The following is a 12,374-nucleotide window of genomic DNA, read 5'->3' on the forward strand; positions in this document are numbered from 1 at the left end:
TCTGCTACCCATGTTCACTCCTCTCCAGCCCTCTGTCACCCATGTACACTCCTCTACACCCCTTTGTCACCCATGTACACCCATCTATCACCCATGTACACTCCTCTACACCCCTCTGCTACCCATGTAGACTCCTCTCCAGCCCTCTGTCACCCATGTACACTCCTCTGTCACCGATGTACACTTCTCTATACAACTGTCACCCATGTACACTCCTCTACACCCCTTTGTCACCCATGTACACCCATCTATCACCCATGTACACTCCTCTAAACCTCTCTGCTACACATGTACACTCCTCTCCAGCCCTCTGTCACCCATGTACACCCCACTGCCACCCATGTACACTCCTCTACACCCCTCTGTCACCCATGTACACTCCCCTACACCCCTTTGTCACCCATGTACACCCATCTATCACCCATGTACACTCCTCTGTCACCCATGTACACTTCTCTATACACCTGTCACCCATGTACACTTTTCTACACTCCTCTGTTACCCCTGAACACCTATACACTCCTCTGTCACCCATATACACTCCTCTTCACCCCTCTGTCATCCATGTACACCCCTCTGTCACCCATGTACACTCCTCTTCACTCCTGTCACCCATGTACAAACCTCTGTCACCCATGTACACTCTTCTGTTACCCATATAAACTCCTCTTCACCCCTCTGCCACCCATGTACACTCCTCTGCACCCCTCTGTCAACCATGTACACCCCTCTGTCACCCATGTACACCTCTCTGTCACCTATGTAGACTCCTAATTACCCCGTTGTCACCCATGTACACTCCTCTACAACCCTCTGTCACCCATGTACACTCCTCTACAACCCTCTGTTACCCATGTACACCCCTTTGTCACCCATGTACACTCCTCTACACCCCTCTGTCACCCATATACACTCCTCTACACCTCTTTGTCACCCATGTATACCCATCTATCACCCATGTACACTCCTCTACACCCCTCTGTTACCCATGCACACTCCTCTACACCCCTCTGCTACCCATTTAAACTCCTCTACACCCCTCTGTCACCCATGTACACTCCTCTACACCCCTCTGCTACCAATGTTCACTCCTCTCCAGCCCTCTGTCACCCATGTACACTCCTCTGTCACCCATGTACACTTCTCTATACACCTGTCACCCATGTACACTTTTCTACACCCCTCTGTCACCCCTGAACACCTATACACCCCTGTATTCCTCTTCACTTGTAAAAGGGAAAACTGGAGGCTGATGCCGGAAAAGTGCGGAGCCTAATAGGTTTGCTTTGCAAGTTTAAGGGTGAAGAGTTGTGGCTGGAAGAAATCTTTATGATGGCCTGGACCAGATGGAGAAGAAAAGGGAACGACACTGATCAGAGAAGACGTCATCTGTGAGTTGCTATATAAAGCAGCACTGTAATGTACATACCCACAGATATTGTGCATTGCGGCTTTTTGCTTTTTTTATTTTTTTTATTTTGCTCATCAACTTCGCTAGGGGTGCCCCGTGAAAAAAAGATTTTTCAGGAGGGGTGCCCCGAGCCGAAAAAGGTTGGGAAACACTGCCTTATAGTAACATAGTTCATAATGGTGTTCTTAACATCTTAGCGTCATATAGGTATGGATGCAGGAATTGTGGAGACTGCTGCTACATAATATATGCTACATAAGCAAACTGAAAGCAGCGGAAATCTATTGTAGAATACTATAATAGGGGGCACTGTTTTATTTGTTGTAGATTGTTAAAGATTCTACTCTCACTGTATGGTGCTCTAACACGACTGCCTCTGTAATACTATATTTAGTTCTGGGGACCTCTTTTACATAAATATTGCATCCATGTGCATCCTGGGTTTCTCATAGGAATGCTGAGTTGTTTCTCAGGCACTGTTCAGATCACATGAAAACAGAGGTATAAGTTATACACCAAGTGTGTAGACCTGATCAACATAATTATATATGTATACAAACAAAATAATACCATGTAACATTCTAAAAACATTCATATTGAAATATGGCTTGAGTGGGTTAAGTATAAAAAACAAACTATACTCACCTCATCTGGTCCTCATAGCTGCCGAGAAGACATTCCTGTTGCTCAGTCCTCACTTTTTCTTCGTTCTTGTTGATGACATACTGAAAAAGCAATAAGTACTCACACAGCCGATCAGTGGTTGAAGCAGGACACTGCTGTAATGTTCTGCCAAGAGAACATAGTAACATAGTAACATAGTTCATAAGGTTGAAAAAAGACCAGAGTCCATCAAGTTCAACCTATATCCCTAATGAGTCCCTATTGAGTTCTCTCACAGTACAAAAAAAATAAAAATGGTGTGTCAGCTTCCAAAAACAAAATCACTGCAAGGTTTTTAACCCCCTTTTAAAATATAACTTTTAGTCAATATATTAACCCCTTAACAACGCAGGACGTATATTTACGTCCTGCGCCGGCTCCCGCGATATGAAGCGGGATCGCGCCGCGATCCTGCATCATATCGCTTCGGTCCCGGCGCTCATCAACGGCCGGGACCCGCGGCTAATACCACACATCGCCGATCGCGGCGATGTGCGGTATTAATCCTTTAGAAGCGGCGGTCAAAGCTGACCGCCGCTTCTAAAGTGAAACTGAAAGTATCCCGGCTGCTCAGTCGGGCTGTTCGGGACCGCCGCGGTGAAATCGCGGCGTCCCGAACAGCTGATCGGACACCGGGAGGGACCTTACCTGCCTCCTCGGTGTCCGATCCACGAATGACTGCTCCATGCCTGAGATCCAGGCAGGAGCAGTCAAGCGCCGATAATGCTGATCACAGGCGTGTTAATACATGCCAGTGATCAGCATAGGAGATCAGTGTGTGCAGTGTTATAGGTCCCTATGGGACCTATAACACTGCAAAAATTTTTTTTAAAAAAAGTGTTAATAAAGGTAATTTAACCCCTTCCCTAATAAAAGTTTGAATCACCCCCCTTTTCCCATAAAAAAAAAATAAAACAGTGTAAAAAAAAATAAAATAAACATATGTGGTATCGTCGCGTGCGTAAATGTCCGAACTATAAAAATATATCATTAATTAAACCGCACGGTCAATGGCGTACGCGCAAAAAAAATTCCAATGTCCAAAAAAGCGTATTTTGGTCACTTTTTATACCATTAAAAAAATGAATAAAAAGTGATCAGAAAATGTCCGATCAAAACAAAAATAATACCAATAAAAACTTCAGATCATGGCGCAAAAAATGAGTCCTCATACCGCCCTGTACGTGGAAAAATAAAAAAGTTATAGGGGTCAGAAGATGACATTTTTAAACGTATAAATTTTCCTGCATGTAGTTATGATTTTTTCCAGAAGTACGACAAAATCAAACCTATATAAGTAGGGTATCATTTTAACCGTATGGACCTACAGAATAATGATAACGTGTCATTTTTACCGAAATATGCACTGCGTAGAAACGGAAGCCCCCAAAAGTTACAAAATGGCGTTTTTTTTTTTTTTCGATTTTGTCGCACAATGATTTTTTTTTCCGTTTCACTGTGCATTTTTGGGTAAAATGACTAATGTCACTGCAAAGTAGAATTGGCGATGCAAAAAATAAGCCATAATATGGATTTTTAGGTGGAAATTTGAAAGGGTTATGATTTTTAAAAGGTAAGGAGGAAAAAACGAAAGTGCAAAAACGGAAAAACCCTGAGTCCTTAAGGGGTTAAAGTGTCACATCAAAAACAGACAAATACCATAAGCCCTAAAGTACAAAAAACATCACCATACACTGCAATAATCTGTAAGTAGATATTTGGCAGGAAAAAGATATGATCAGAAACAAACCGTGCACAGATAATGAGAACTTGTACAGTGCTATTATCAGATCTACTCTACTTTTCATAGATTGATATAATAAATCAAGAAATCAAAATAACTACTGATAAGACATCTATATTAAAGGGGTAGTCCAGTGCTGAAAAACATACCCCCTATTGTAAGGATAGGAGATAAGTTTCAGATCAAGGCCCCCCACGATCTCCTGTACCAGTCCCTGCTCGCTGGCCAGATAGCGGGTGTCGACCACCGCACGATCCAGCTCTGCCTTAGAGTTGTATTGAGGGGCGTGTCAGCAGTCGCTTTGTGCGGTGGTCAACACGCCCCCTTCCCGCGGGCTGCCAGGACCCTGTACAGGAGATCGTGGGGGGCCCCAGCAGTCGGACCCCCGCAATCTGAAACTTATAATATAAGTTTTTCAGCACTGGATATCTCCTTTAATGTCAAATGTAGTAATTGTCAGTGAAGCTAGAATACAGTGGGACCCCAGCCTAATTGCAAATCAAAAACAGTAAGGCTAGGTTTCCACTTGTTTTTTTTTGACAAAAACGCCAATAAAAACGCCCATTCTGCCGCATGGCGTTTTTTTTGTGAAAAAACGCTGCGGCCAGATGTTAGCTGCAAGTCAATAGTAAACTGCAAAATGCCAAATCCACTTGGCGTTTTTCAGTTTGGCGTTTTTTTAATCATTTTGGCGTTTTTGGGCTCCTTGGCAGTTTTTAAAAAACGACCTCTTGTCGAGACTTTGGCGTTTTTTCGGGAAAATCTTGGCGTTTTTCTCCCATAGAAGTCTATGGGAGTGAAAAAACGCCAAGAAAAACGCCATGTGGGTTTTTTCAGGCAGTTTTTATTCTCTTTTGGACTTTAGCGATCCAAAAAAGTGTTTTTTGGATCGCTTTTTTATTAAAATTTAGTAGGGTACCATTAAAAAATAATAATAAAAAAGATACAGTAGTGATAGGAAAAATTGTATTTAACGAAATATATCTTTTTTATAACAAAATTTTTATTAATTTTTAAACAGGGATCAATTCATGTGCGCGGGTAGGGCACTAAAAATGTAGCCGACAATAATAAAAATGTAGTGTGTGTGTTTCACTTTTTTTAAAATTTTTTAGGTAGAACTACAACTCCCAGCATGGAACACACTGTTCCATGATGGGAGTAGTAGTTACCTGTACTAATTGAAAGATCGCTGGGGTCCCTTGTATAATGTATAGATGCGGCAGCCGCTCTTCTATGGTCCCCTGCACTGCCGTATATATACACATATTCATATTTCCCGCAGAGAGCTGTGATTGGTCAGATTGTTCCTGCCAATCACAACTCTGTGGGAAATAGGAACATGTGTATATATACGGCAGTGCAGGGGACCATCGGCTGCTGCATCTATACATTATACAGGAGGATCGCAATGGGTGTCAGGAGAAGTGACACTAGCTGCGATCTGTCTATTAATGCAGGTACTACAGCTCCCAGCATGGAGCAGAGTGTGCTCCATGTTGGGAGTATTAGTACCTGCAGTAAGGGACAGATCCCAGGGATGTCACTTCTCCTGACACCCGCTGCGATCAAAGTGACTGTCGGGATCAGCTATTCTCAGGGCTACAGAGCCGGGAGATCAGCTGATCCTGAGCAGTAGATATACATCCTATATCTACTGCCCAGCAAGAACTTACAGTGAGCCTGCAATGTGTATACAGTATACACATTGCTGGCTCACTTAACCCCTTGCTGAGCTGTGCGCTATGCACCAGCCCAGCAAGGAAAGAGTTAACTTACACTGCTAGACAGTGTAGGTTAACCCTTTGGGCGGTATACACTATATACAGCTATCTATAGATAGCTGTATATAGTGTATACAGAAGATGGAGAAGTCCCCTTACCTCCCTCCAGTCCACGCGGGTCCGCGTAGCTCCGCCCCCCTAGTGATGACGTCTTCAGGGGCGGAGCTACAGACGCGATCCAGGCTGGCAAGGGTATAAGGCTCTGTTAACATTGTCCGTATTGGATAATGGGAACAGACCCTTCTGCCAGTGTCTATCCAGACAGGGAGACTCCAGCTGTTGCTAAACTACAACTCCCAGCATGCCCAGACAGCCAAAGGCTGTCTGGGCATGCTGGGAGTTGTAGTTTTGCACCAATTGAAGGCTCACTGTTTAGGTAGACATTGCATTATGGGCGCTCTCACCTGCAGAGAGCGCAAAAAATGTCCTAACCTATTTTTTTTGTGATTTTTTTCTTCTCGTTTCAGATCCGTGTATGCAGAGGATTACGACGGATTCGATGGATTACGACAGATGAACAGGATTTTTTTATATTTTAATAAAATGGTTAACGAGGCCTGTGGGGGAGTGTTTTTTAAAATAAAAAATTTTTTCCAATGTGTTGTGTTTTCTTTTTTTATTGAATATTCAGGCTTAGTTATGGAGGCTGTCTAATAGACGGAATCCATGACTAAGCCGGGGCTTAGCGTTAGCCCCAAAAACAGCTAGCGCTAACCCCCAATTATTACCCCGGTACCCACCGCCACAGGGGTGCCGGGAAGAGCCGGTACCAACAGGCCCGGAGCGTCAAAAATGGCGCTCCTGGGCCTAGGCGGTAACAGGCTGGCGTTATTTAGGCTGGGGAGGGCCAGTAACAATGGTCCTCGCCCACCCTTGTAATGTCAGGCTGTTGCTGCTTGGTTGGTATCTGGCTGAAACTGAAAATAGGGGGACCCCTATGCGGTTTTTTCTTAGTTTTTTTTTTATTTATGAAAAAAAAAACGCATAGGGTTCCCTGTATATTCAGTATCAGCCAGATACCAACAAAACAGCAACAGCCTGACGTTACCAGGGTGGGCGAGGACCATTGTTACTGGCCCTCCCCAGCCTAAATAACGCCAGCCTGTTACCGCCTAGGCCCAGGAGTGCCATTTTTGACGCTCCAGGCCTGTTGGTACCGGCTCTTCCCGGCACCCCTGTGGCGGTGGGTACCGGGGTAATAATTGGGAGTTAGCGCCAGCTGTTTTTTGGGCTAACGCTAAGCCCCGGCTTAGTCATGGATTCTGTCTATTAGACAGCCTCCATAACTAAGCCTGAATATTCAATAAAAAAGAAAACACAACACATTGGAAAAAAAAAATTATTTTAAAAAACACTCCCCCACAGGCCTCGTTAACCATTTTATTAAAATATAAAAAAAAATCCTGTTCATCCGTCGTAATCCATCGAATCCGTCGTAATCCTCTGCATACACGGATCTGAAACGAGAAGAAAAAAAACACAAAAAAAAATAGGTTAGGACATTTTTTGTGCTCTCTGCAGGTGAGAGCGCCCATAATGCAATGTCTACCTAAACAGTGAGCCTCCAATTGGTGCAAAACTACCACTCCCAGCATGCCCAGACAGCCTTTGGCTGTCTGGGCATGCAGGGAGTTGTAGTTTAGAAACAGCTGGAGTCTCCCTGTCTGGGTAGACACTGGCAGAAGGGTCTGTTCCCATTATCCAAAACGGACAATGTGAACAGAGCTTCAGACTAGCCTGAATGTCTGTAGCTCCGCCCCTAATGACAACATCACTAGGGGGCGGAGCTACACGGACCGACAGTGACAGAAACGAGGGAGGTAAGTGGGCCTCCTGTTCTGTATACAGCTATATACAGCTATCTATAGATGGCTGTATATACTGTATACTGCCCAAAGGGGCTATTGGAGCAGGGAGTCCTGTCAGTCTGGTGACAGGATTCTCGGCTCCTGTATAGTATACACGGGTACACTATGCACCCCTGTATACTATACTGCCGGGGAGGTGAGTAGTGATGCTATACATCACTCATCTCCTTACACTCTCTGAACCGGGCGCTCAGCATCCGACCCACAGAGTGGTACCAGAAGGCAGTGAAAAAACTGCCATAGGGGACAAAACTGGCTGTTTCCACACACCAGGGAAAACGCCAGAAAAAACGCCAGAAAAACTGCCAAAACGCAGGAAAAACCTGTGGCAGTTTTTCTGGCGTTTTTGCTGGCGTTTTTTTAGGTGTACAAAAAAAAAACAAGTGGAAACCTAGCCTAAACCAGGCATCTATTCAGCGTCAACTGCTTAAAATACCCCCCTCAAACAGACAAAAAGCTATACAACAAAAAAACACTAGTGTCATAGTGCTAGAGCTGCTATATAACAATCATATATACAAAGAAACACACAGTCCCAAGACAACATATCAAGTGAAGATGATTTCTATATCTGTTTTTATATGTCAATAAAGCTGCAAATATGGCACTTGTTATTTAGTATTTTTAATTCCCTAAGAAATGTGATAAATTAGCTGAAACATGATGATGGATTACACATTTTGCAAGTTGATACATATTAGTTTTACCCTTGTAATATTCAGTGTTAGCCACTAGGTGTCATTATACGCCAGTTCAATCTTATTATTACTCGGTATTGGCCACTGTATGGTGTTCTAGACTACAGAAATAAGCAGGTCAAAAGAGAGCTTATTTTGGGAATCACCAGTACAGGACAATACTTGTTTTATGTTTGCTCTTGAATTTCATATTGTTGCTTTTTTTGTTGTTTTTTGATATTTTCAGAAGCAGCGCATGAACTGACATTACTTTGTAGACCAAAGCAAAGATGAATAAACCTCCTTGGAGTACATCATTCATATTACTATACAATCCAATGTACACATCTATGGATATATTATTAAACAAAATATATTCCACAAGGTATAGATTATTGAACAAATGACTGCAGAAAACATTTTCCTCTTCCTCCCGTCCATGATAATACCAAACCTTCTCTATGGCCTTCCCTTCATTGGAACATAACATAGCTTGGCATCTACCCTGCTTGTAAAAAGTATTACACCCAAGACAATCTGTCAAGCCTACCAAATAATACCACTACAGTAGATATATATATATATATATATATATATATATATATATTTACAGTATGTATATAAGGACTAGAGAACTTACAGTAAATTTGATTCGTCACGAACTTCTCAGCTCGGCAGTTGATGACTTATCCTGCATAAATTAGTTCAGCTTTCAGGTGCTCCCGTGGGCAGGAAAAGGTGGATATAGTCCTAGGAGAGTCTTTCCTAGGACTGTATCCATCTTTTCCAGCCCATCGGAGCACCTGAAAGCTGAACTAATTTATGCATGATAAGTCATCAACTGCCAAGCCGAGAAGTTAGTGACGAATCGAATTTACTGTAAGTTCGCTCATCTCTAGATAGATATAAGGATAGAATGAATTATGGTCACAGGAAAAATATCAACAAAGTATGTGACCTTTTTGAATCGCTAACAATATATAAAAAGGTGTAATTCATTCAATGTGGTCCTGACATGAAAATAAGTTCTTTGTATATAGAGTAATTTATGTTGTTACAACGAGTAAAATGCAAAACAGGTATTCATGCATTTTGTGATGTAATAAAAAATATATATAATGAAGTTCAGTGCAGTAAAAATAAGCCATAAAATGAAACATAGAAACAAGTGGCGGCAGATAGGAACCATTTGGCCCATCTAGTCTGCCCAATATTCTGAATACTATGACTAGTCCCTGGCCCTATCTTATATGAAGTATAGCCTTATGCTTATCCCATGTATGTTTAAACTCCTTCACTGTATTTGCAGCGACCACTTCTGCAGGAAGGCTATTCCATGCATCTACTACTCTCTCAGTAAAGTAATACTTCCTGGTGTTTGGCTGAAGCATTATGCATTGCTGTGACGACACCCAGGCCAATCACAACTGGTCTTAGCCTCCACACCTTTCTCAGGTGAATATACAATCGCAGCGAGCCTGTCATTCCTGGCTTGTGTTTGAATCTCTGTGCACTAGCTTTTGTCCTGTTCCTAGCTTAATCTTTCTTGTGTATAATGACCTTGGCTTTTGTGGCCTAACCATTCTACTGTCTTCCATATTGGTAATGCAAGCTATCCTGGTTGATCCAGACTACAGGACATTGCTTTGTTGCCCTTTCTGTTTGTTTGTGTGTTGGGCCCTGTAGATTTCCAGCAGCATTATTAAATATGAAGAGATACATAGGGCCATTAGTATAGGTGTAAAATACAGTGCTAGGGACCTAAATCTATAGCTTTTGTCAGACGCTCTTTCATCATCCTATCTTTATGTGGAATAATAAGGGGGGGGGGCAAAGGAGTCAAACCTAGTATAATGTTTGATAGTTACTCTAAACTGGGTCCTATGCTTAATGGCTGCATCTAAACTGCAAAAAAAAATAATAATAATGGGACAAAGCTGCCATACCCATTGCCATGAAAAGTACAGCATCATTCACAATTAAAATTAAAAACTAGTTAGAGGTGAGTGGACCCATATTTTCTATGAGATTTTAAAGGGGTATTCCAGGAAAATTTTTATTTGACTATGCCACAGGGGGTGTAAAGTTAGTGTAGTTCATGATATAGTGTCTGTACCTGTGTGTGACGGTTTTCTCACAATTCTTCTGAGATTTTCACCCCAATATTTATTTTTAACAGCATACAAAATGACTGTTGTCTCAGATTTTTCCCAGGTTGCAATGCGGCCGAGACCTGACTCACTAGTCAGCTGATGACAGGGAACCTGTCTGCTTCAATGGGTGGAGGGATCGCTTGGTAGGAAAGAGATCAATCTGCAACAGCTGTAGACACCCTGATTGAAAACCACACTGATTCGAATGGATGCAACTCATATATGTTTCAGTGGGTGGGGTGGCTGATGTGTGGGAGGGAGGAAGATGGAATTGTGGGATTTGTAGTCAAAAAAAGAAAAGTCAAACAGGAAATACCAGATCACAAACAGCTAGCCACAGTATTATGGTAATCTCACAACATAGCCATTTAGCCCCAAGACAAGCGCAGATCCTTCCTAAGCATGTCCATTACTGCCTGCCAGGTACATACTAAAATCACCTTATGGTGGAAAACCCCTTTAAATGAAGAAATGAAGTGAAAGTGTTGTGACATTATCTTCTAGATATTATGTACTGATGGTTAAACAAGGGCCGTACCCACAAGCATGCAGAGAGGTGAGCCAGTCTACAACTTGTATAGATATCAGCATATGTAAACAACAAAGAGGCTATAGCACTTTCTCAGGTGCCCCAAGCCCTTTGATCGGCTAATCAGCTGGGGAGGAGGGGGTAAAATTCAGCCCCCCCCCCCCCACACACACACACACACTGATCAAAATGGATGATATAGTCTGATTATAGGCTTGCCATTCTTAAAGCCTTTATAACTATGAAGTAGAACAACAAAACTTATGGTGGTGCCGGATATCCATTACTTGATGAACACCCATACTACCTGAAGGACTCAACTGACCATAACTGTGTCCTTTGAGTTGCAGATCAACATTTTATTAATCAAAACAGAGCGCATGCTGTGCCCCTTTGCCTGGCCTTTTTGACAGTATCTGTGACATACAATCACTGGCCCCTTTATTAGGTACAACTAGTACTGGGTTGATCCCCTTTTTGCCCTCAGAACTGCCTTTGTTCATCATGGCTTACTTTCTACAAGGCCCAGTAAACATTCCTCAGAGATTTTGGTCAATATGGACATGATGGAATCGCACAGTTTCTGTAGATTTGTTGGCTTCTCATCAATTTGTGAATATCCCATTCCACCATAATCCCAAAGCCACTCTATTGGATTCAGATCTGGTGACCGTGGAGGCGATTGGAGTACAGTGACCTCATTGTCATGTTCAACAAACCAGTTTGAGATGACGTGAGCTTTGTGTCATGGTGCATTATCCTGCAGGAAGTAGCCATCAGAAGATTGGTACACTGTAATCATAATAGGGATGGACATGGTCATCAACATGTTGCATATAAATTATAGGCTAAATTGGTACTAAGGAGCCCAATGTAGGCCAAGGAAATTCCCCCTCCACATACCATTACACCACCACTAACCTGAACTTTTATGTTGTTTATGCCAAATTCTGACCCTGCCATCTGAATATTGACGCTGAAATCAAGACTCCTCAGACCAGGCAACGTTCTTCCGGTCTTGTATTTTGGCTTCAGTTTCTGTTCTTAGCTTACAGGTATGGCACCCAGTGTGGTCTTTTGTTGCTGTATCCTATCTGCTTTAAGGTTGAACATGTTGTGCATTTGGAGATGATATTCTGCATACCTTGGTTGTAATGAGTGGTTATTTAAAGGGGTTCTCCCTTGTTTATACTCTTTTTTGTTATTATGTTTGTGTGTTATGTGGGTATAAGTATGTGTTTTTTTATGTGTGTTGTGATTATGTATATATGTATTTTGTTACCTTTTATGAAGATCCGGAAGCTGGCCCCTTTTTTTTCCAGCGGCTTGCTGTGTAACCTCGGCCTCCGCCATGTTGTGTTCGGTAAGTGGGATGTCGGGGGTTTGTTCTTGCTTCTGTCCTTCCTATCTTCTGACGTCTGAAGTGAATCTTTTCTTCTGGTTTCTTCCGTGGCTCAGCGATGAATCTGCGACCTCTTCCGGCGCATGCGCAGGTAAATTTTTTTTTTCTTTTACCAATAAAGCTTTTTTTGTCTAATTGACACA

At 42.5% G+C, this 12,374-nt stretch overlaps 1 protein-coding gene across 1 annotated transcript in view; it reads left to right on the forward strand.

Annotated features, from left to right (window-relative positions):
• Window positions 1-8,422, forward strand: part of RAB7B (RAB7B, member RAS oncogene family) — a 78,535-nt gene extending 70,113 nt beyond the window's left edge. Inside the window, exon 7 of the mRNA XM_056558021.1 lies at window positions 8,395-8,422. Coding sequence (XP_056413996.1) covers window positions 8,395-8,407 — 13 coding nt within the window. The 3' untranslated portion in view covers window positions 8,408-8,422. The remainder of the gene's footprint in view (window positions 1-8,394) is intronic.
• Window positions 8,423-12,374: the final 3,952 nt, after the last annotated feature.

This window comes from Hyla sarda, chromosome 2 (genome assembly GCF_029499605.1).
Source record: "Hyla sarda isolate aHylSar1 chromosome 2, aHylSar1.hap1, whole genome shotgun sequence".
Taxonomy (NCBI): Eukaryota; Metazoa; Chordata; class Amphibia; order Anura; family Hylidae; genus Hyla; species Hyla sarda.